The 25,735-nt window shown below is 50.1% G+C and overlaps 1 protein-coding gene across 1 annotated transcript in view; it reads left to right on the plus strand.

Annotated features, from left to right (window-relative positions):
* The window catches only part of MAMLD1 (mastermind like domain containing 1), a 112,853-nt gene extending 87,526 nt beyond the window's left edge, over positions 1-25,327 (plus strand). Inside the window, exons 6-7 of the mRNA XM_072956455.1 lie at positions 22,042-22,126; positions 23,115-25,327. Coding sequence (XP_072812556.1) covers positions 22,042-22,126; positions 23,115-24,214 — 1,185 coding nt within the window. The 3' untranslated portion in view covers positions 24,215-25,327. The remainder of the gene's footprint in view (positions 1-22,041; positions 22,127-23,114) is intronic.
* The last annotated feature ends 408 nt before the right edge of the window (positions 25,328-25,735 follow it).

Genomic DNA, 25,735 nt, shown 5'->3' on the forward strand with positions numbered 1-25,735 from the left:
CAAGAGCCAACAGAACAATACTAGGGACTTGCTTTCTGTGCAAAGTCTCCCACTGTAACTAGTTCTAGGCCCTGGGGTAGAGTTCTGGAAAAGGTTGAGGATTTCAGCAAAAATGAGAACCAGCCTCGACACTGGCACACAAAGTAGGAAGCAAGGGCCTTCAACCGTTGGTCCAAATGACCAATTTTGGGAAATCAACACCCTGGTCCCCACTCACATCCCAGCTCTCAAGACCCTTGGCTCCTGCCATTCAGGGTCTGGTGATGTCCATTTTTTTAATCAGAGTCGTTTGCATCTTGCCTGTGCCCCTTCTTGATAGCAGGCATCTCAGGCATAGGAAGATGTTTAATCCAGCTCTGTAAAAGTGAGCTCAAGGAAGCTTTGAATGCAAGAAGGAATGAGCCGAGAAATGAACTGTACCTGCCAGCCTCTGAGAACTAAGCTCTCGAAACTGTTTTGAGTGTTTTGGAGTAATTATTGCTAGAAAGCCCCGATCTGCAAGGCCTAGGAGACTGACGGACTCAGCTTCTTGTGTTGTGCTGAAGGGAGAACTCTGCCTCTGCAAATAGGGCCCCCACCCCCTGACTGTGAATGTTAGGCTTTTTCGGGTCCATCTGGGGCTCTTGTCTGCCTACGGCAGTAGGGCAGACCCTACCTACAATCCTATCAGTGCGCTATCTGAATTCATGAAATTTCTGCAACCTGTGACAAATATCACAGTTTTGCACCTGCAGTGGTAATTTGTGCTGGTAGCGATTGTTTCATGCATTTTAGAAGGGCAAAACAATACCTCTGGCTAGCGTTTTACATACCACAGTGACAGTAGCACATGATATAAGACAAGACTAAAAAAAGCCAGCCTTTTTTTCTCATGTCAAGAAATTCAGGCCACTCGTTCGATTGCTTTTTTCAACCCAATTAAAATTCATTTACACCACTCTGGGGCAGCTCTAATATTCTTAACATAACCCAATCGGTTTCAATCAGTCCTGAGAGCGATGAGTGGTCTCTACTTGCACACAGGGTATTTATAACTCCACTCTTTCTTTTTGACTAGCACGGTATCTAGTGAGCACACTTTGAAGGCTGCTCAGCATATGTTCCTCTCCTGTCAGCCTTAAAATGTAACTTATTAAGAACACTTGGTTGCATTTCAATAAGCTGCCACCATTGGTTTAAGAAAAAATTAAAAGGTTTATTTTACTAGTTCATGAGCACAGATTTTTATATCCTTAGTAGAAATGATCTTTTGGGGGTTTTGTTTTGTTTTGTTTGTTTTTGTCATTTTGACAGCTATATTGTTAGCTTCTTTTATTTGCTCTATTCACTTTTCATTTAGAAGTGTCTTCTTTAGCAGAATAATTACATCACAAAGAGATTCCTTCCTGTCACCCTCCAGAAAGATCTCCTGATTTCCCCTATTGCTGTTTAACTGTTGTAGCTCAAGATTGATACAGATGAAAAAAGCGGAATGGGATTGGAAAGGGTGGCCTCCAGCAATGACCTGGACCTTGTCGATTCCCTCTGAACTCCTATAGATTGAGCATCACATAGATATGCTCTGCCTGGCTCTTTCCTCAGCAGCTAGTGGGCAGTACCACTCTTCTAAGCTCTATAGTTACCCCACCCCACACTGCAAAATGCAGGATTGCAACAGAAGACCCATCCTTTGATAAAACTATGTCAGTCAGATTTCAGAATGATGATGTGGCCTCAGGAACTTACCAGAATCCGCCAAGTCTCTGCTGCAAGCAGGAAATCTGCCTGTGACTCTTGTGACTTGTCAGAGCTAGATTGACATCCAGTTTCAAGTTTAGAATTCTTCTCCAGGCCCCATTTTTGAAACAATTAAAAAAAAATCTTGAGATTTATCAACGTTGCAGTCAGTGTACTCTCCAAGACTTCAGAGCCCTTCAGAGATTCGAAGACGACTGTGACATTCCTGCTGAGTCTTTCCTCCCATCCCACATCCTTTGCCCCTAGGCTGGCTGCTTGCCTCTGAGCTAAGCACAGGGCATTGGAGTGAAGCCCTTTGAGTAGGTAGGTCTTTACTGGACGACCAGAATGCTTCAGGTGCATCAGCCCTGCACAGAGGAGGGTGAGAGGTTCACTCCCCTTGTTCCAAACAATACTGCTTGGTTCCTGCCCCTCCATCTCACTTTCGTTGGTGGTGGCCACGGCCCCCATCTGCCCTGCCTGAGTTCATTGTCTAGGCAACTCCAACTTGTAACTCTCCCTTCCCAGCAGAGGTTCCTGAAGGCTGAGTATTTCTCTGTAATCCTGCACTTGATTTGTGTGTATCACCAAATCTCCTGGGAGATAAAGTTCTGATATAATATTGAACTAGGGATGGAGGAGAATGAACCCGCATGATTGTTTCTAAAGCCGTCAGTGTCCTACTCAGCAACACCTCTTACAGGTTTTTAATTTTTTTTTGTTTTTTTGTTTTTTTTTTTTGCTTTATGACCTCTGAAATCAAATCTCAACTTTCTGGTATGTTCTTAGACTTTTCAAGGGATTTAAAAATTTAGAAGCTTGGTGCCCATAATTGCTTTTAGGAGCTCGCACTGCCTGTTTCTATAGATGAATTCCAGTTTGGATTGTCAATTATTTTCTTCGCAGAAACCCACAAAGTACATATTCGAGTTTGCATCAGAATTGAATGTGATCCAGGAATTCTTAATGTTGTTAAGCTAGAGTATTGCTTCTAAAATGTGCATCGCATTCAACCAATGCAAAATAGAGTATTTAAGAGCTTGAGTGCCACACTCGAGATCTGAACGAGGAGCCCAAGATGTCAGGATTGGATCCACACTAGATGTGTTTCCTGGAGCATGTTTTACAGATGGTTTAGGTGTGTCAGAATTCTCTTTAAATGAACTGGTCTATGGCTAAAGGAACATGACTCAAAGCTGAGCAGGGTTCAGCAGGCCCCGGGTTTCATCATTAAAGATAGGTTGTTCTCTAGCATGAGTCTTGAGGTGTGATGCAGACCGTGTGAAGGGCTAAGTGGTCAGGGTAGATTCTTCATGAGTTAGGATATATTGAGTCCCAAGTAGCAGAAAAGCCAGTTTACACTGGCTGAAACAATAAAGGGAGCTTACTGAGCCCTGTCAGTGGAAGTCCAGCACTTGGGCAGACTTCAGGGGCAGTTTACATCCACAGTTCAGCAGTGTCCCAAAGACCCTGTTTCTTCCCTGCTGTCTATTGGACCTCACATAGCATCAGCGTCATCCTGGGGCCGGCTCCCCCTGGTGGGCACAAGATCGCCATCCCCACCTCCAGGGGCTACAAGCGTCCCCCTGCCCTCATCCAGGGGAGCAGAAAAAAGAGTCGATTCTAGAAGTCTTGTCATAAGAGCAAGGAAGCATCTTTCCCAGAAAGCCCCTGGAATTTTCGGCAGAGTGACCAGAATTGAGCATATGCCTACTACGCTGCTTCATGTAAGTGGAGCTCAGTGCCCCGCCTCTCCGACCCTGGATGGAGGCCGGTTTCCCCAAAGCATACAGGCAACATGGGGCCCAGGGGGCCGCCTGAATGGAAACTGCAGAAGGTGCCAAGAGCCAGAAGATGAGATGCTGGCTGAGCAATCAACTATATTCGCTGTAATTGACCTCTTTGGCCATCCACACTCATACACTTCCTCCTTCCCATGCATATGCCTCCCGAAATGCTCACTCCTCCCGGAAGCCTATGTATGCTCTCCCCAAAGGGGTTCAGCTCCAGTCTAGGAACTCTGGGTAATGTGCCGTCCTCTCAGTTTGGTCAGTGCCTAGCTCCTCATGTTCCAGGCACCTCTGGCCATCGGGCTCACCTTGGTAGGGACAGAGCACAAGTACAGGAAAGAAAAAAAAAAACAGCTCCCATTTGGAAAGGGAGAGTTGGACAGCAGCACACCGTGATTACTGGCCCAGCATCCAGCATGCACATCACGCCTTGCTGGACAGGGACAGCGAAGCTTGACCTGGGGTCAGGGGTTCCTTGCTTCTCTGGGCCTCAGTCTCCTCTTCTGGATAATGAAGAGGTTGGATTAAGCCAGTAGCTCTCTCTTGAGTGTGCCCTGGAAGGTTTGTTAAGTACCGATGGCTGGATTCTACCTCCAGGGTTTCTGATTCAGTAGGTCTGGGTGGAGACCAGAAATTTCCACTTCTAACAGGTTGCTGGAAGGTACTGTTGCTGTTGGCCTAAGGAACCCCACTTTGAGAACCTATGGTGTAGCTGAGTCCCACAGGCCCTTCTGATTCTCACAATTAGGACTCAGACTTTTCTTAGCCGCCGCTTCTGCTCTACATGGATTTACAACAGATTGTTCTGTAAATGGGACCCACGCTGCTGTACCATGTGGACGGCTGAAAACATGCTGGAGCCCCAGCTTTGGTTTGCCATCAGATTTTCAGCAAGCGGCTTACAGCTTCTGGAAGACTAACACCTTTCTTGAAATTATTCAGTTAGGACTAGAAATATGAAGATTCTTCATCCATCTTCTCTGCCGCCATCCACTGCAGCACAGTGCTCTTGGGGTGGACTCTGTGTGACTTCAGAAAGCAGCCATTTTTCCAGGGACAACCCAGACCCTCAGGCCTCACTTTGCAAGCATTCTCTTTACATAATCTGGGTATCCGTCAAGTCTTAGAATAGGAGTGGCACTGGGTGAACATGTGATGGAGATAACATGGATTTGAGAACTTTGCCAGTTTTCTGCCCAGGACCCCTCACTTGGCCAACATCTCTTTGGCCTTCAGGTCATGTTAAAGCTCAGTTCCCCCAAGAAGCTTCCTCTAACCAAACCCTCACCCCAGCCAGGCTGGGTTCCCGTGCTGTTTGTTCTCCAGCGCGCAGCGGCATTGTTCCGGTAGAGCACTTATCACCTTCATTACAAATCCCGTTTAAGTGCTTCTCCATTATATGAGTGTGCCAGCTCTGAAAGGGCCAGGACCATCTCCACCTTGTCCACCCAAGTTATCACACACAGGGCCTGGATCATGGGAGGTGCTCAGTAAACATGTGTTGTACAGGTGCTGTAAAAGGCAGACTGAGCAGATTCCAGCCAAGAGCTATTGAGCAATCTATGCTGTACATCCTACAGTGTACAGTGGTGCGCGTGCCAAAGGCACAAAACAGACAGGCCTCAGAAAAACCAACACACTGGTGCCGAACCTCAGGGTCCCTGGCAACTGCAGCCAACTCTCTCATAGCCCTCCTGCCTTCTCTTGGAGAACCTGGGTGCCCCAGAACTAGGTGTCTCCCTACCAGGCACCCTGGGCCTCCTCTCTCCAGACAGCAGCCCCCTGAGCACCCAGCTCCCCGCTCTCCCACACCCAGTTTGGAGATAGGCTCTTGGATGAGGGCAGTGGAGGCCCCTGCAGCTCACAGCAGGCTCCAACCAGCAGAGCCTAGAGAACTGATCTGAGTGAAGCCTGCATTTTCCCACTGGCACAGTGCCAGTCTAGCAAGGCCATGAAATGACTGGCCCTGAGGAACAGCCCAAGTCTCCTGACCCCTGGCTCAGATGCCAGGCTCACAAATTCTGTATCTTACAGTGAGCAGGTGGCTTCCAATGTGGGAATGAGATGTGAACTTCGTACACCGTTGCTGTAATTATCTGCTATACAATATAATTGCATAATGAAATTAAACCAAACTCTAAAATACTTTATTTTGAGAAAGTATACCCTACAGATGATGACTTTGAAGATTGTGCCCATATTTAATGTCACTGCTGAATCCATTCTCATCAGATGGTCACCCATCAAAGAGGACATCCGTCTGCCCAGGCCCAGTAGTAGGTCATGCTGGCGCTTGCTTTTTTGCTTCCCAGAGCTAGCCCTTCTTCCTTCAAAACAGTCCCATGATCCATCCATTTACTAGCTTGCAAGGCCCTAATGAGGGAGAGACAGCAGTATGGTGAAGACCAGAACCTTCTTCACAGGAAAGTGTGCCATGTTTACTGAGGGCTGCTGGACTTGGGCACATGGAGACAGTCAAGAGGGCCCACCTAAAGTTAGCTTAGCCAGGAACCCTGGAAAGTAGACTTGTGCGGAATTTCCCCATGACTTACATTGTCTTTTTCAAAACAACCAATTCATAACTGGGATAAAGAAGGAAAGTAACCAAAAAAATATCTAGCCCAAGAAACCTCCAGAAACTATAAGAAAGCTCAGACAGAAATGAACTCTCTGAGCTGTGAGCCAGGTGCTTGAGGAAGGAGGCTGGCAAGCACTTCTCGTGTTGCTCACTGCTCACTGGGGCAATGTTGGGGAGTGCGGGGGACAGTTTACTCTATATGTTTGGCAGAAAAAAGAACTAAGTAGCCAAGTGTTCCTTTGTATCTGTTTGGATCTACCAAAAGGCAGATACCAGTATGACCTTAGACATGCAAGAAATATATTGAAATGTATCAGAGTGGTGAGGGGAAGGGAGCCTGTGAAGGTTAAAAGAAGAGGGAGCAAGAGAAATTGGGGAGAGCTTCAGACCACAATGCAGGCCTGTGAAGACTGGGGGACACAGGAAGGTTGGATAAGAAAAGTCTCAGACAGCAGCTCCAGGAAAGGTTCAGCCAGGCTAAAGAAGAATTCTTACATCACTCTACAGGTGGGGACACTGAGGCCCTAAAAGGAAAAGGTAGACAAATGTCATCTTCTATGAACAGAGATGCAAAAATTCTCAACAACACCCTAACAAACTGAATCCAGTGACATACGACAAGGATTGTGCACCATAACCAAGTGGGATTCATCCCAGGAATGCAAGGCCGGTTCAACCTATAACCATCAATCAATGTGATAAACAATATTAACAGAACAAAGGATGTAAAAAACACATGATGATCTCAACAGACACCGAAGGGAAAGGGACTTTCTTAAGCTCATAAAATGAATGGCAAAGCCCAGACGAAACTCAGGTCCCCTGACGTCCAGGCCACTGCTCTTAATAGTAGTGGGGGTAAGGATGGAGGGTGGAGCTAGCCCTTGCAAGTGCATACACTGCACTGAGCCCCATAATGAAGACTTCCCCCTTGTCCTGTCATCCTGTCTTGACAACAGCCCCTGGCAGTGGGCACTGTTATCCCTACTTACTGCATAATGAAGCTGAGAGGTCAGGCAACTTAGCCTGAAGCCATCCAGCTGTCAAGCACATGAAGGGGCTAAGCCTAGATCTCACGTCTCCTGCCTCCCACTTTGGCACGTCCCTTGCCCTTCACTGCTCTCCTCATTGATCAGTCCTACCGGATGAACCTCGTTCCATCAGTTCTCAGCTCACCACTGCCAAGTCAAGTAGATGGGCTTTTTGTTGGAGGAAGAATTCTCGGGAGAGAGCCCCCTCTCCTATGCCAGTGTGTCATGGTGCTTAGAACCCAAGCTGTTGACCTACCTCTGTAACTAGGCTGAACGGCTATTTATATATGTTAATGACTCAAACATCTTTACAAGGATGGAAGAACTATAAGGAAGCAAGCGGCACTGGGGAACCAGAGGCCAAATGGTTAGAAGGTGGAGGGCAGTGCATAGGAAAGAGGAACGAGGCTGTCTTTTGCTCCTGGACAAACTGAGGACCAGGCTGGCCTGACCTCTGGCAGAGTCTGTCCCAGTGAGAACTCTTCCTTCCTGATGAAACAGGAAACAGAAGGCAGACATTTCAGAGAGTCAGAGAGAGCGATGCAGTTGGGCCAGGACTCTTAGAAGGCACCTTGGACTGGGAATTGGGAGTGATGAGTTCCAGTTTGCTCTGATTCGGGGCCAGGATCTTCCCTACCATGAGTCTCAGGGTTCACGCTTACCAAGGTGGGAGTTGGTGGCAAGCAGCGTTTCTCAGAGGGTGGCACTGCAGGGCTCCACTTTCAGAGACTGGGTCCCTGCAGAACAGTGTAGGTAGATGCTCACTGTACATCGCTCCGACTCCCGAATTCTCTGTCTTTAGCTTGCTTGGTGATCTTTTTCTTCCCCCATTTTATTTTATTGTGGTAAAATCCACATGACATCAAATTTACCATCTTAACCATTTTTAAAAGTACAGTTCAGCAGCATTAAGTACATTCACACTGTTGTGCAACCATCACCACCATCCATCTCCAGATCTCTTGTCATCGTGCACAACTGAAACTCTGTCCCCATTAAACGAACTCCCCATGACCCAGTCCCCTCACCCCTGGCAGCCACCAGTACTTACCTGGAAGGGGAGATAAAAGGATCAGGAAGATGGTTTTCCCAAGGTGAGGCTTATCCATTGCTTGGCAATCTTGAGCGAATCATTGGACCTCTCCTTCCTCTACTGAGAATGATGACTTTAGTAAGTGATCTCTCATTTCTTCTCAAGTTAATACAAAAAAATATTAGGGTCGTAAGAAGAGGAGTTAGCCCCAGGGAGACAGAACAGATCAGAAGAAGACAGAAGGTGAGGGCTTCAGTAAAAGAAAAGCAGAGAATGATGCCCGCCTCCCATACCAGTAAGGAAGGAAGAAAACCAGATAGTTTGCTGTGAGAGAGAGGAGTAGCAGGAGGCACAGGTTCATTTGTGGTCAGAATACCTTCTAGTGCATCTACGTGGACAAAATCTTTTGGGGGGAAGAAGGCAGACTCCAAATCCAAAGCTCTGGAATGGTCAGCATTCCTGAAAAGAACTGAGAGCCAACACCAGACCACCCATAAAACTCATGAAGAGTGTGCTGAGCTAGGTCCTTGCAGCCTTGACCCCATCCTCATCCCTGGTGACTGGAGCATCTCCAGAAAGAAGTGGAATTGGTAGCAGAAAAGAAAAGAAGATCAAAATTCCAAAGTGACTTTTTAAAAAAAATTGGAGGGGGGGGGATTAGGTTTGTTTGTTTGTTTGTTTGTTTAAATGGAGGTACCAAAGCGACTTTTTTAACCTCTAAATGGTGATGATGATTTTGCATGAACTTGAGTTGTTCCTTTGACAATGAATCCTGGGGTGTTTTTTAATCCATATGATAAATACAGAATAGCATATAAAACATACAATAATAAAAGCAACACCCGTGTACTGTTCAGGACAGGCAGATTAAGACATAGCACATTCGAAATATCTTGGAAACTCTCCCTCTTCCCAGAGATAGCAACTGTCCTGGCTTCCAAGTACTCACTCTAAGAATCCATCCCGGCTGCTTGGCGAGCTCTGAGCTCATCCTAGTCAGATCAGGCGCATCGTCCGTCTCTTTAGGAAGTTACCTTCTGCACAGACTCCCACAGATGGCTCAGCCCATCTGTTTTGGGTTGATCCTCATTAGTTTCGATCTTAGATGGGGACCTTGTGTTTTTTCAGTATGTTTTGTGGTCTTCTATAATCTGATTGCTTTTTGTAGTAAACTTGGAAAATGCAGGAAAGTGTAGTGAAAACACAAACCCCATGAGATAATAAAATATATAAATGTACAATATATAAATAAGTCAGGGATAACCACTGTTAACATGCTGAAAGGCAGTACTTCATTAGCTTTTTTGATGTGGAAATATATGTTTCACATTACTGGCATCAAGCTGTGTATATAGACTTTTCCTTTCATTGTGAAATATAACAGATACAAAAAAAGTGTGCAAGGCCTATGTGTACATTTAAAGAAGTAAAGTGAAACTCTTGTCACCTCTGGTTAGGTTGAGAAAGGGAACACTGTCAGCCCCTGAGTCGACCCCCCTGTGCCCCTTCTGAGAGAGGTAACCACCATCTTGATTCCGACGCTCTCTTGCTTTTCTGTGCGGTTTCACTACTTACCAGTGACCTCTTCAACAAGCAATTGGTTTGTTGTTGTTGTTGTTTTAATTGCAGGATAGTTGGTTTACAATGTTGTGTTAATTTCTGGTTACAGCATAATGATCCAGTTATACATATATGTTCCTTTCCATATTCATTTTCATTATAGGCTATTGTAAGATATTGAATACAGTTCCCTGTGCTGTACAGTAGGACCTTGTTGTTTATCTATTTTATATATAGTAGTGTGTATCTGCAAATCCTGAACTCCCAATTTATCCCTCCAGCCCCTGTTTCCCCTCTAGCAACCATAAGTTTGTTTTCCATGTCAGTGAGTCTGCTTCTGTTTTGTAAATAAGTTCATTTGTCTCTTTTTTTTACATTCCACATATAAGCGATATCATGATATTCATCTTTCTCTGTCTGACTTACTTCACTTAGTATGACAATCTCCAGGTCCATCCACGTTGCTGCAAATGGCATAGTTTTATCTTTTATGGCTGAGGAGTATTCCATTGTATAAATATACCACATCTTCTTTATCCAGTCATCTGTCGATGCACATTTAGGCTGTCTCCATGTCTTGGCTGTTGTAAACAGTGCTGCTATGAACATTGGGGTGCACATGTCTTTTTGAATTAGAGTTTCTTCCAGATATATGGCCAGGAGTGGGATTGTTGGATCATAGGGTAAGTCTGTTTTTAGTTTTGAATAAACTGAGTGGCAAGCACAATCTAGGTGTGTCAGCAGCAAAGGGTCATAGTGCCACTATTGGATGAAGGCTTCCAGAAGAGGAGCTGCCCTGGCTCCCCTCTTAGGGAGGGCAGTGACTCAAGGCACGACGGCTCCGAGAATGCATAGCGACCCCACTGTCAGGACTCATGGCAGAACCGCGGGCCTGGTGCAGGGCGGGCAGGAGAAACACAGCCTGAGGGACCGGGCTGCTCTCTTGTGTTTGTTTTCCTCGCCACAGTCTACCTCCTGGACCTCTAGCTTCCAGGTGTAGGTCACGGGAGAACACCTCTGTGGGGTGAAGTGAGTGTCCTCAGCTAAACCAGGCAGCAGGACGCGGAAGACAGAACAGGAAATTCACAGCAAGTGGTCAAGCCAGATCTCTGCCAGCGTGGAGGAGAGGCAGATCCCCAGGGACGTGGAGTCGGGGAGGCCAACCAGGGATCTGCCTCATGTTGGCCACCCCCTCCGCCTCACCTCCTGATGCCAGAGACAACCTGGGGCTGCTGTTTCGGAGCCTGCTGAGGATTCTGCCATCTAGACCGAGCTGCTTTCCCACTTTCCCTTCTCCCCTCCTGTGATTCTGCTTCCTTGGCGCCATGGAGTCAGCAGCCCTGGTCTAGCTCCTTCTGAGCTTGGGAAATTATGATGCTGTTGTCTCCTGGAGCATTCTCCTTACCCTAGCAGGAGTGTGTCTTTAAAAGCCAAAGCGAACCCTCACGGTACTTTTAGTGGGGCTTTGGGAGGGAGTGAATTTAGATACATGCGTTAGATCTGTCTAAATCCGGAAGTCTCCAAAGGAAATCCTGCCGCTCCCTTCCTCGGTTGCCTGAGTGTGATGGTTAGTTGGATGGCTTCTTTGGACCCCAGGGCCTGTCAGCAGTGCTGACTGTACCCAGCTGGGAGGCGCCGGGGGAATGATGTCGGTCACATAAGTGTAAGGGTTATGCTTTGGACATTGCATTTTTTCATATTTGTGATTAAGAGCCCATATTTTGGAGCAAGTCAGACCCGGGTTCAGCTCCCAGCTCTGGCACTTACTTTGACTTTGAGCAAGTTACTTTGCTTCTCTGAACCTTATTTTCTTCTTCTATAAAATGAAGGTGATAATGGTACCCATCTTTCTGGCTTGCTTCAGGGATTAAGTGAGATAAAAGCTGTGCAGGGTTTCACTCAGTGCCTGGCACGCTGTATATGTTCAGTACATGGTAGCTGTTATCATCATCACCCGCATCATCATGAGACAATAGAAATCTTCCAAAAGGCCGGCTACAGCAGCTCTGGACTCCAGAGAGCTATGACCTAGTCCCTGATGTTCCCTCATTGCACTGCTCTTGACCGCACCTTGCCCCCCGGATGATTCCCATGGCCCACTTAGCCAGACCAAACCCACACTCTGCCTACTCCATTACCCAGCGTGACTGACGGCAGGAGCAGCCCTGCCACGTTGCAGACCTGCCCCACGGAAAGCAGCCGGCCTGAACGGCAGACTGCACTGCAGACCTGCTCTGTGCTTAGCACTCTGGGAGACACAGAGGTGCGTCCACAGCCTCTACCCCCGGGGGATAACAGGCCACTGGATTATTCATTGGCATCAGCCTTGCAGGGAGAAGAGATATTTATTCCTTCATTCCTTGTCTGGTTTGAACATTACTGACTTTTACCTTTTTGTGTTCTTGAGGGTTTTTTTCCCTTAGGCAAAGTAGAACTTGACCAGTTGAACTTAACTTCCATGGTTAAATTTCAAGTCTGAGTGCTTGATTGATTAAGTGAACTTAATTTGGGACCTGGCAATATTAGTCATTTAAACTTTGAAATAGTAAAATTCAGTTCTATACATTTATAGAGGAAAAGCCCAGAAAAGCTCAAAGGAAACTTTGACAAAATGTGCATTTATAGAGGAGAGCCAGCGACCGAGCAAACCTTATCTAGTGAAAGTCCCACGCCCTGTACCACGGGTGGCAGAACAGAAATCCCTCAGCTTAGGAAACCCTTCATTTTAGGGTCGCGTTGTAACGTAAGGGAAAGAACACCTGGCTCACAGAGAACCTTCTTGCTCCTGGTCTTTTTGTACATAGCATTAGCAGAGGTTTCAGCTGGGCGATTCGGTCCGGCGAAACTCAGGGCACGGGCTTTGTAGTCAGACAGTGTCTGGGTTCTGGTCCAGGCTCTGGCACTCATGAATGAGTGACCGCCGTCGACCGAGTTGTTTAACCTCTTCATGCCTCCGCTTCCTCATCTTTACAACAGGATCGTAAGAGTGCCTCCGTCATAGGATTGTTCTAAGAATTAATTAATTGAAATGACTCCAAGACAGAGCTGAGCCTTAGATCAAGTTCTCAATAAATGTTTCTAGTATATCACCAGCAACATTTATCATTGTTATTAGTCTATTTTACCAAAAGATAGGAGAAACGATGGCTCCGTTGAGCTATGTTGGGCAGATCACACCTAGAGCAGTATGTCAACTCAAGGCTAACCCATGTAAAATTCACAGGACAGGGCTTGGCACATTGTTAGTAAAGGCCAGAGAAAGAAAGGAGTGTGTTTAGGATTCGCTGCCTGAATTTTCAGGATGAGTAAGTTTAGAAATCTACAAGCCCCCAGAAGCCAGTAAAATTACGATTTCCAACCATAACCTTGTGGATGCACATATATCTCCTTCTGAAGCTCCATTGTGAAGGTTGGACCAATATCTAATCCATTTAATAATTTATAAAGTCAGAGCAGTCATCTGCTTCTTGCAAAGCATCTGAGCATCTGTGGGGGTTATTCATAATGTGAGCTCCTTACACTGAGAGCCCACTTGCACTTCAGCGAGGTCAAAGAATAGCCAACAATGTGAAGTTTTCCCAGTGTGGATAAAGGACACCCAACTGCTTCTCTTCGTGTGCAGAGAAGGAGCTCTGTTCTTCCAAACCCAGCACTTGTTTGGGTTTTAGTCACTCTGTAAATCAGGTCCAGGTCTGTACCCCACCTTGCCACTGTGCATCCTGGGGAGACCAACCTCCACTTGCTTTGTCTTGTAAACTAGAGACAGTCTCAAATGTGTGTGTGTACAGAGTTAGTGCCCAGTACAAAGGGCATGCACAGTAAATATCACACCGTGTAAATAATACCAGCTTTTCAGGGATTCCAAAGAGAGATGGGTTGACCGTATGTTTGGAAGCCTCTAGGAGTTGAAGAGTCCCCCACAACCTTTTCCTTGGAAGCCTGGCCTCACGCTCAGAAGGTGTGTAATAGCATTTTCTTCTCCAAATTAAATGAACCGGAGAAGATGCATGAGCATTAGCTGTAAAGGTCCTTGTCAATCAGAGTCAAGATTGAATCTCATCTCTTGTATTTATTACGGTTTTTAATCGGGGATTACATTAGTCTGCCAAGTGCCTGCTCCCATTCTGCTGAAACAGAACTGCCCACACTGTCGGGGCATCCTGGAAGCGTATGTTGATGCTGATGATGGAGGGGAGGGAGGTCCTGCTTCTTGACCCATCACTAATATTGTAGAAGTTACATGAAGCTACCAGGGATTCCTGAGTGAAAGCTTAAAATGCTTCGGTTCCCTACCAATAAGTCCCATTCATTGCTTTTAAGATGTCTCATCCTAGACTGGGCAAGAAATCAGAAGGCTAGTAATATGTGCATATTGGAACAGTAAAAACTGTGTGGCTATAAAATAGTGCTTGATGTTATCAAGGAGCTAGGCATGCAGACATAAAGAATGGTCCATTGTAGAGAGCGGTGTTTCTGCTCCTGTCCCAGATGACCTGGATCCAAGGACAGATTGGAGCTTGATGAAATGAAGCCACAGGTGACCCCAAGGGGAAGGGTGCCGGCCCCTCCACAGCTGGCATACCATCTGAGCTGCAAAGAGCTTTTCTTTCCCAAGTGCGTTCAGTTCACTTTCTAAGCCTATTTCCCGTGGTTTTTTGGTTCTGTTTTTGTTTGGGGAGAGGGGTGTCATCTCTGAAACTCTCCAGGTAGTTAGATTATCTTCCCAGTCCCATCTTTAAGTGTTTATAAGTTGTCCTTAAAATTTTGTCTGGACCGCTCCCATAAAACCTCGCCTGTACTTTTCTAAATGGCGGGTTTTAATAGTTTCTACATTTCAAACTTGTTTTCCGTATGACAGGCTAGACTCACACCCACACACACACATGGATTTGCATCTTCCTCTGTAACTAATTAGCTGTGTGACTTTGGGCAACTTCATTAACCTCTCAGGGCCTCGGTGTACTCTTCTGTAAATTAAGGACAATAATAGTTCCTGCCTCGTATCCGGCTGTTTCAGATTAAGGAAGACTGAGTATTGAACGCACTTGGGTCAGTGCCTGGTGCATAGCAAGTGCTCGGTACATGCAGGGGTGGCCGTTTTTACTGTTATTTTATTTCAAATAAGGTATCCAGACCCCCACTGGCCCATCATCCATTGCAGAGACTCGCCCACAGAAGGCACTAAGTCATGTTTATTGCAAGGAATTGAATTGACTCCAACTGTTTAGCTTAGATTGGAGGGGATAAATATTTCCCTTTCTCCTGGAATGTCTGATCGGCGCAGAGGATCCCTTGAAGCTCAGGTGTTAAAAGCCCGAGAGTGAAGAGGCTGTTTCACGTAGAAAAAGGAACTTCTCATCAAGGCAGGCTCCCCCTGGTCCTCTTGGACGCCACTCGGCAGGACGTCAGGGCTCTATCAGCAGTTCCTTTGAGTCTTGGGGCTTTCTCTGACATGGATATCAAGTGTGAGGTTTTTTTCATTGCCTTTGGCTGAAAGAATCAGGTCAGATGTTCAACTCTGGTGCAACCCTGTCTTCTAAAACATGATGGAAAGGGGAGGTTCCCACCATCACTCAAGTCCTGAAACCTTGGGGGTCCTGGCCAGGCCAAGTGCGGTGAGGGCCACAGTTCAGGGCTTGGCTGTCGTGAGATTTACACTTGACTGCTTGGTTTTGCAGATTCCTCAGTGTGTCTCCACACACATACCCACAATCCAGTTTAGAATGGTGTGCTCTGTGGCCCGGGGGCGGGGAGTAGAGGCATGAGGAGGGGTGGGATGGGTCAAGGTCATTGCTGATGAACCAGCTGTCTGACCCAGCTCAACTCTCATTTCTAGCAAGACAGTGACTGATCAAGGCAGAGGCTCCTTAACTGAGCTCCACCGATGGATATTATGTGGTCCCGAAAACCCCTGAAATTATATGTAAAATGTTGGTGGGCTGGGAAGGGGGAGACACCACCGTTAAGTGCTGTTTCTGTGGAAAGAGACCATAGCTTTTAACTGAGTCTCCAAGGAGTCTGTGACCCAAGACAGTTAAGACCGCAAGGCTGTCGGGTTTGGTTGGCCCAGACCAGTTGGTGTGTCTTAACCACAACACCCAAACGGCCCCGCTAGGCGGTCAGGGCGAGTGACAAGAGCAGTCAGAAGCATGTGGTAGCCAAGCAGCTGATGGACTGTTCAATCGGTTGTTGTAGACTCATGTAGACAAAGCCTGCAAGCTTGGGGAAGCCAGGCCCCCCCAGGTCAGCCTCGGGCGACAGCCCCCATCCTGCCAGGCCGTGGGGAGTGAGTCCTTCCTGCCCGGCAGCTCCTTTGCTCAGGAGCTGGCCCGAGTCACCTCCTCGTATGGCACCTCAGAGGCAGCGCCCTGGGGCGGCTGGGATCCGAAGGCCTGGAGGCAGGTGCCCGCTCCACTACTGCCTAGCTGCGACGCTGTAGGTAAGTCACTTCCCCTGAGCCTCGCTTTCCTCATCTGTCAACTGGGGCGCAGTCCCCTGCTCAGCCTGCCCGCCTGCCGCACAGGGTTGTTGGGAGGAACACAGGAGGTGACAGATTTCTAGTGCTTTCACTACTGTGGCCCAGCCAATCTTTGGCAGAGAGACTGCCCGAGCAAGCAGAACGTTCCAGGCACCTCAGCTTCACCTCCGGGGAACTGAGTGGGGATTGCCCCGGGGCAGTTGCCCCTCCCCTGCTGTACGCCTTCCAGCACCCCAGTCCCCCCACTGCCTGTCTGTCCCCGCGGCCAGACTGTGAGCCCAAGGGGGACAGGGGCTGCGCTTCTGCACTTCGAAATCCCCTCCAGTGCCTGCCTGCTCTGTACCTAGTGGGTGCTCTGGAACTGCCTCTCCCTCCAGCGATCTGTGTGGACTCCGCATCCCCGCTGTTCCTCAACCCCCTCAACCCCCTCCACCCAGGACTCGTGCACCCCAGAAGTGGGGAGTTGGATCACCCCGCTGGAGACTGGCAGCCCGGAGAGGTCAGGCCGAAGGAAGCCAAGCCAAGCCAAGCCTCCAGATTCTAGAGGGAATGGCTCGACTTGCCCTGAAGAGTCACATGAGTGGGCATGAGCACGAGATGGTGGATTCCAGCCAGAGTCAGCCTTTGTGGAGAATTTCCTTTGGATGGTGGGGTTGTTCTTGTGCATGAAATATCAGTGTGCACGGGATGTCAGCCTGATCTGCAGAGAAAACCAGAGAAGCGAGCATTTGCTGAGTGATAGTGACCAGAAGATGCTCATCTAGCTGAAAGGACCGCCTGGACGAACAAGCAGTGTTTTCCATTCAAGAGCTGTCAATGTTTCTCTCTCTTTTTTGCCCCTTTTCTCCGTGTACCCTCAGAGCCACATGCTCTCCGGCTGTTCGCTGTGCAACCGGAACCCAGGAAACGTCATCCAGCACCAAGCTGCCAGGGAAACAGAATTAGCAAAGAGATGGAGACGTCATGCGCTCTGGATGTCTTTGTGTGCCGCCCTGGTATCCCTGCCCTTCCCTGTCCTCAGAAGGCAAAAAACGAGGGGTCCCAGCTGGCTTGCCTGGCGGACTCCTATCCTCACCTTATTATCTCTCTTTGAAGCTAAACCAGGCCTTCCAACCAGCAGCGGAGGGCGGGGCAGCTGCTTGACCCTCAGATCTTCCTCATGAAGCTTTGAAAGTGGGACCCACGTTGGGGTGGGGCACGGGGGCTGCTTTAAGAGACAGGCCCTTGCCAGCTCCACCATGACTCAGGAAGGCCAGACTCGGTGTGAGACAGAGGACAGGGGAAGAAGAAAGGCGAGCTGCAAAGACGTTTGCTTCCTCTGCCACCAGATCAGTCCCAGCATGTAGACCAAGCCCTTCCAGGACCAAGCAGCCCTGAAACCACTGAGATGGAGGAGGAGTCAGGATAGACTTCATGGAGTTGGAGGTCGACTGGAAAGACAGGAAATGAAGATTAAAAAGGTGACCTACAGCTGTCTGTCATCCCTTTCAACGGCATTGGTTTTGTGAAGCCCCCAGTGGCAGCTTCAGACCGGTTCAAACCCAAGGGCGGCACCACCACCGTGGGGGAGGCTCTGGCTCCTGCTCCAGGGGCCCCAAGGGGCAAAGAAAGGCCCCATGCCCTGAGCCAAGGCTTTTGCCCTGCCTGCCCGCTCCTTCACTCACTTGTGTTGTCTGTAGAAGGTGTGGCACCATCGGAAATGTTTCTTTGATCGATGACTTGTGTCCTGGTCAGTCCCCCACCATTGTAAGCCTCACAAGAGTAGAGACACACCATGCTACCCCCATGCCCGGGACAGAGCCTGGCCTGGAGTAGCCCCACGAGAGACGTTTGTCAGCTAACTGAAGGACACCTAAGGAGAATTTTAGCCTAAGAGCATCCATACTCCCTCAAAGAAGGCTTCTGGTGCCAGTGTCTTTGTGGCCTCCGTCCATGGGCCAAGGGGAGCCCGAGCCCACAGGTCTGAGGAGTGGGTGTCCATACAGGTGTGGGAGACCCCAGAACTCAAGTCTTGATTTGATGGTCTCCATGCTGAACACTGTCTTCCTGTCATTTCAAAGGAAAAGTCAGAAGAGTGGGTGAGCTGTTTCCAAATATGGCTTCCAAAAATCACCAGAAAAAGGTGCTTTTCCTAGTGGAGTAATAAACAAAGAAACAAATGCACACGCTAGGACTCATTAGCCTTTGAACCTATGACACCGAGCCGGGTGCCTTCTGGTGCAGGTAGGCTGGCTCTGTGAGGGCACTCACTGGAGTGGGGGGCTGTCTGCTGGGAAAGGAGGCAGGAGCTTCCTAATGGTGGGAAAAGACATCTCTGCCGCCTCCTCTCCTTTTGTCCCTCCTTCTACTCCCCCCTCCCCCCCTCCACCCGCTTCTTCCCTGTTTCCCTCCCTCTCTCCCTTCTCTGTTCTCCGCTTCTCTCTCCACATCCCGACCACAACGTGCTGTAGAAAATAAGGCTTCGGGTCCATCGCCTTCATTCCCCCAGAGCCATTCCTTTGGAATCCCCTTCCCAGTCAGAATGCTCTCCTCCTGAGACCCAGGAACCATGTGTGGCCGCCCTGTGTGAGAGTCTTGATGCTCTTCTGCCCTCTGCCTCTGCCCCAGCCCCATCCAATTAGAGGGTCCCTGAGCCTCAGTAAGTGGTGGAATCACTCATGGGACTGTTCTTTGCCTGCAGCGGTGAGAGGTCACGCACACCAGGTGATCATACCCGGGCTCCCAGGAGACATCCGCCAGTGGCGGCTGAAGGGTGACACTGACAGGGCGGCCTGGCCTGGCCTCCCGGTGGGTCCTGTTTTGGGCTTGGCTCTGCTGGGGGGACAGTGGTGGGGTTCAGGCCAGCCTTTTGCTTCTCTCTCCTGCCTAGCGCACACAGATGAAGCGCTAGCCCTGGTGTGAGTCCCCAGGGACAGGAGGGGGCTTTGCAGCTTCTTGGGCATCAGCATGAAGCTTCTAGGAAGGCAGCCTCAGGACTTTCTGGATCACCACCCTAGTGGAGGTCTGTCTGAAGGTGGTCTTGGCTCAGTGGGAGGAGGCGTGACAGGGAAGAGCCAGGGCCATGGTTCTCGAGGAGACTTCCAGGGACCAGCATGGGGAAGTACGCCGAGCTCACACAGGGCCCGCCTGACGTGGCCCATCGGTGTCACCTGGTACAGTAGGACCGAGCGCCGTGGCAACCGCAGCCCTGGATAAAGCAGCCCTTGGGTGAACTCCATAGTCCGCGATTGCAAAAAGCCACAGGTGGCCTGGGCCATCCTTCAGCGTGTCCTGTCACCAAGCAGCAACTTTCAGCCACCGCTTCCTCCTGGTCACTGAAAACATTTGTCATTTCCTGTTTTCTCCATTTTCCAACAATTTCTAATTGTCGATGTCAAAAGGCAACAACCGTTTTCTTGGGGCTTATCTCTGGAGCACATTTTCAGATTGAGAACAAAGGATGGGGGCCTCCATCTGCAAAACAAAGGAAGCCGCCTCCTCGGGAGGCCCGGAGAGAATGCTCTGGCTGCTGGGCCAGGAACAACAGGACCAGGCCGAGAGCAGAAGGCTGGAGATCCCTTCCCCAAGGCCCCAGCGACATGAAGAGACCCCACTTGATGGTAGCACCCCAGGATGTCAGAGACCTGTCCCCCAGGCCGGCGGCAGCTGTGCTGTTTGGCCTGGGGAGTTTCTGTAGCCGTGCCACTGCCCAGACCTTCCCTTAAACTCTGGATGCTCTGAATTGGGTGCTTCCTTGGATAAACACTCGCCACCATCCAATTGTCCCTGTAACCAAGGACTGTTTGAGAAGCATTCTCTTTCATCTGCCAGACCCTGCCCACTTCCTCCAACCTGACTCCTGCCCCAGCCCAGCCTTCACCCTTCACTTGTGTTTCCCATGCCCCGGCGGCAGCTCTCCTCTCCACCTCCTTCCTTTGGACTCTTCTGCCCCACTGCCCCTGCTTTTTCTTTGGTGGCACTCTGTAGCCTCCACCTGCCCACCCCCCCCTCTGTACAACTATGTTATTTGATGAAATGAATGGAGCAGCCGGTGGGGATGGAGTTAGGGTCGGTGGAGACAGCAGGGCACAGGAGCCCGTCCCCAGAAGCAGCAGGCTGGAGAGGCAGAAGCACTGGGTCTGCAGTTAGGAGAGCCTGCACCTCCCAGCCAGGTGGCTTTCAGCGAGTCGTTTCCCTTCTGTGAGCCTCAGTTGTCACATCGGGAAGCGGGGAACCATGGATCTGCACAGACCTCCTAGGGCTGGTGGAAGGGTCGAAGGGAAGAACAGAAGAGAGAAAGCTGCCTTCAGAAATACGAGCCCACCCTGAGTGTCTCAGGCAGATCCTACAGCTCCCTCGCTTCCTGATGGCGCGGCTTTGGGTGGTCACATGACCCCTGTGCTCTTCAGGTCCTATCCCCCAACCCCACACTTTAGCAGGAAGAGGGCAGCTCCAGGGCTGGAGAACAGCATCCCCACCACCCACATCCCAGCAGCCCTAGGGGAGGGGGTGTGGGGACAAGAGCCCTGACAGGAAGCTGGCTAAGGGCGGGCTGGAGAAATCGCTTGTGATGTAGTGCGCCCACTGCCATGTGTTGGTCCTCTCTGCCTTGGCAGGAACCCAGGCCAGGAACTGCCACCAGGCCTGGGAGCCGGGCACTCTTCCAAACGCCAGCCCTCTGCCCTGCCCCGCCCCCTTCCCACACCAACACCAGGCAGCCTGTGTTGTAGGGTCAAGTCTCCTGGCCTCTGGAGGGGATGCAGTTTCCCAAGTGGCCTCAGGGAGGTGTGCTCCCTGGCAGAGATGCCGGTAGTGGTCGGCTCACTAGGGAACAGACTTCTTGAGAAAGGGAGCGAGATGGCAGCGGGTGAGCACTGGACTGGCAGTCAGACCTGGTTCCCAGTCACAACCTGGCACAAAGTGCTGAGGGTTTTGGGGCAAGTCGCGCCTTCTCCAGGCCCTCAGCTGGTTCTCTCCCAGCATCCCCCTTGAGCTGCTCCCAGACTCAGTGCTGGGACTGCAGCCCAGAAGCTCAGCCCCGCCCCCTGCCCACCCAGCTTGGAGATGGAGTCTGGGGAGCTCATCCTAGTTGTCCTTGATGCAGCCAGTCAGGACAATGAAGGGAAGCTGGCAGTGAGTGACTAGTTCAGGTGTTATACAGTGCGTCCACCTGACCCTGAGATCATCCTGCCCTTCATGCCAGGACCACCCAGAACAAGCCTTAGCCCGTCCCCCATGACAGCCCTGGAGAGGCTGGGCACCCCACCACAACGTTGTCCAGAGTCTGCTGTGCCCCAGCCCTGACAGCCCTGGTTGGCTCAGCTGTTGTTTGCCTGCGTGGTTCAGAGTCCAAGCCCTACCTCCATCACTTAGTGTCCTCTGAATGCGGCCAGTTTGTCTGGGTCTCCCTGAGACTGGCATGCCCACACTGCTGTCAGGACCGCAGACAGGGTCTGGCCAAGGCAGAGCAGTATAGGACTGTCACCTCCCTCCTTCTCTACTCTGCTTCTATTAATGCAACCTAATGTTACATTTGCTCTTTTGGTGACCACATCTCACTGCTGACCCATCCTGAGCAGAAGGACATCCAAAAATGCCTCAGCCTTTTCTCTACGTGCTCTTGCTGTTAAGCTCTGTGTCTCCTGCCCCATCCTATGCTGTCGCAATTGGTTTTTTAACCCAGGTGCAGAATCTTACTTTTATTTACCTGTGAAGTTTTGCTTGGGAGGGTGGGGCATGCATGTGAGTGTGTGTCGGTGTGTTCACTCATGCTATCTGCTACACCAAAGCCAAGTCCTGAGTCCTCACGCAGCGATCCCAAGGCTGGTATTTCTCAGTAGCCCTCATGTAACCCTTCTTTTTCATCTTCTGTTTAGCAAGAGAAGCAGAGATCAGGTCTTATGGCAATGACCCCTGAACAGCAGAGTGCATATGTCGCTCAACAGATGAGTCAATTTCAAGGTAAGCAGTTAAGGTCAATGTTCTCAAAGGGGCGGGCCGGGGGTGTGTATGTGAGGTTGGGGGAGAGTTCACCCTGGAATAAACGGCTACTGAGATGTCTGTGAAAGCATTGGGGGAAAGAGAGGAGGTCCGCGGGGTGATTCCATAGCACGCAGGTTGGATCTGTCCCATTGAAAACTTAAGTAGGATCTCAGTCGAAGTCCCAGTCTTCACGACTCTGAAATCACTGTCTTATTCAAGAGATTGATTCAACCATGGCAGCTAGGACTGTAATCAAGATTTATGGGCTAGGGATATAGCTGTTAGCAGAAAACCAGACATGGTCTCTCCTTCAAGGAGCTTCCAGACTAGCTGGGGAGACAAATGTAAAGCAGTCATCACCAGCCAGTGAGGACACTGGGCCATGCCAAGGGCATTCTTGCCTGGGGCTCAGGGGAGGCTGCTTCCCCGCCAGGAGATGTGTGGCATCTTCATTTGAGCCCAGTGCCGCCATCATACTATTGGTCCTCCTTTCTCTTGCAAAAACCCCTGTTCCTTTGGGCCTGGTACCAGCTGAGTGTCCAGCCATCCAGGCCAGAGCAGCATGTCAGGCAGGCTTTAGGGGCAGCGCAGACAAGTTCCAGGAAAGCCAGTGTCAAGGGTATGAGCAGTGACAGAGACTGAGTACAAAAGCAGCCCTAGACCCTGGCCTCATGGAGTTTACAATCTACTTGAAGAGACAGACAGATAAGTTGGCATTTTCAGTCCAACGTGGTCTGCTCTCGGATGGAGGGGGAGCTGAGACTACAGACCCAGCGCATCTAGGCAGGCTTCCCACAAGAACCGCGGTCCAGGCTGAGGATGGAGGAACAGAGGGAGCGGGGGATGTTCAGTAGGAGCCGGGGGCAGAAGGTGAGAGGTCAGTGGTGGGCCAGTGGCTCCCCACCAGCAGCTGGAGCCCAGGGTGAAGACATCTTTGGAACTGACCCCCACTTGTCTCTTTCTGTAGCCGTCCAAGATCAAGTCACCTCCAAGTGTAGCCGGACCAAGGCAAGCTCCCCTTCCAGCCAGTACCTGATGCCACCCAGAGCTGGGCTCCTTCAGAACCGTCCGAGTCCAGAAATGATCCCGCCCACCAGGCACCAGAGCCATGAGGGCATGGGCATGATCTCACCCACTCTGGGCAAGCAGCAAGGAATTTTCAACTCTAGTCCCCCGTTTCCCATACCCTCCCCCTCGGGCCGCACCTCCCTGGGCAACCTTGGCTCCATCTGCCAGCATAGGCAGATTCCTGAGGCCGTGCCGGGGTTCTGTCCCAGCCCCCTGGGCAGCCAGCCCCTGAGTCCCCACCAGCTCAGACAGCCCTCTGTGCCAAGAATGCCCACTGTGTTCAACAATGCTGCCTGGGTGGCAGCGGCAGCAGCTGCCACCCCAGCAGTCTCGAGGGCACCACCCCCAAGCCAAGCAGCTAATGGCATCCATCAGCATTTTGATAGCAACTCCATCTTTGCCAAGGCCCCCATGAGAGCCCCCCTGGGAGCCCCAGCATTTCCAACGCATCAGGCAGGTGTGCCCCCCAGTCAGGTGGCCCCAGGAGGCAGGCCTGGCCCGAAGGTGAGTGCTGCCCCAGCCAAGCCCAGCTTCAGCCTGCTGGGCACCCAGAACCTCAGACAGAGTCCAGTGTGGGGTCCTGTGCCCATGCTGAACGCCACCAACTCCCTCCACGAAAGCATGGCCAGCTTTGGTCCCATGAGTCCCATCCGGGGCATCAAGCTGCCAATCTATATGGCCGCTGCCGCCACTGCTGCCACAGCCTCCACCATTGCTACCAGCCAGTGCCGTGGTCCCGTTGACAGAATGGGCAGCCCCCCTGGGCTGCCCCCCTGCGGCATTTGGTCCCAGCCCCCACTAAACGATCTGATTTCGCCGCCTGACTGCAGCGAGGTGGATTTTACCGAAGCTGGCTCGAAAGGCCCCATACGGAGCCCAGAGGAAGACTGGGTGTGTAACCTGCGGTTGATCGATGACATTCTAGAGCAGCATGCTGCGGCTCGAAACGCCGCAGCCCGGAGCGCTGGCCACGTCGCCCAGGGTAACGGTGAGCTTTAAATGCCCGTAGGAACCCCCATGGTGACATCGCTCCAGGGAGTGGTGTAAAGCCATAGCAAACTCACAGCTGGCCCCACACGGCCACACAGTTGTTTCCTCATTACAATTTGAGGGGTGTCAGCCCGCGCCCATCCCTCTCTCTACCTGTGAGAAAATGGAAAAGCTGGTGATTTTTCAAGCTACCTGTACATACCTGAAAATTTTGTAAATGGTTTTCCTAAACATTAATGACAGAAGTATTTATACTTCATTTTGTGACTTTGTAAATAAAGTGACGGCTTTTGTTTCAGTAGAGTTGTGTTTATTACGCATTGTTTGTGTTTATTACGCATTGTTGCGAATATGCAGACTGTTGCCCTCACCTGCCCGCCATACCTTATAAGCCAGGTGGCCAAGTCAAGTATAGTTTTGATGCTTTAAGAAATGTGAAGGTGACCAAGAGGCGGTGTATAAACTGACAAATGCCAACTAGAAAGCCACTTGGCCATTTATTTCCATTTCCACTAAAACTTCCGTCACCCTGTGTGATTCTTAATCTCTTTTGCAAACCTTTCAGTCTCTGCTAGCTCTTTCCTGATGAGCATGTTATAGCAGAAGCCGTTTTATCATAAGTGCCGTGTCAAGGAATTATTTGCCAAGAGGCTGGAGAGTTCTGTAGATTTGGGAGAAGCAAAGAGCTAGCCTGTGGGCTGAGCACTGTCTGAGCTGTCCACCTTGAGGATGTTGAGTATCCCCTCTTCATCCCTCAGACGGTTTGCACTACTCCAGCAGCACCTTGCAGGGTGGAGGTGAGATGTTCCTGGTTTCAAGCCTTTCAGTATGTTTTGATTGTGAGGCTCTGTGGTTTGGGGGAAAATGAGTCTGTAAACATTAATAGTTGATTTGGGGTTTGTCTTTGATGGTTTCTCTCTGCAATTATCTTCATGTATATTTAAGTGTCTGTTATAGAAAACCCACACCCACTGTCCTGTAAACTTTTCTCAGTGTCCAGACTCTGTGTAATCACATTTTAATCGCCACCTCGTATTTTCGCCTCTACATTTGAAATCTGGCATCTGTTTCAAGCCAGTGCGTTTTTCCTTCGTTCTGTAATAAACAGCCAGGAGAAAAGTGCCTCTATGTTTTCATTTTTCCAGGGAGCATTCAGGACCTACAGAGTCCTGTCAGCTAAGCCTCCCAGTGGCTTTGGTCCTTTCCAAGACCAGTCCGTGTCTTGGGATTCTTGGGCACCGAAGGGAGAGGGATAAGAAGTTTGGGCAGCACGTGCTGCGATCCTTTAGCATCACAGCATAGAAGCACGTCATTTTTGAGCCCCTCATTTTACAGAGGAAGAAATAGGGGAGGCCACTAAGGTGACTCTGCACTGGAATGCTGAGGACAGGGGGAGGCCTGCGCTGAGAATCTAGACTCTCCTACCATCGTCCTCTTTCCACTGAGAGGATGGCAGATCCAATTAAAGATCCAGCTCCTCCCATGTAATGGATACCCACATAGGGCGGATGGGATGGGGGCTGGGGGGAG

This window comes from Vicugna pacos, chromosome X (assembly GCF_048564905.1).
Source record: "Vicugna pacos chromosome X, VicPac4, whole genome shotgun sequence".
Classification (NCBI taxonomy): Eukaryota; Metazoa; Chordata; class Mammalia; order Artiodactyla; family Camelidae; genus Vicugna; species Vicugna pacos.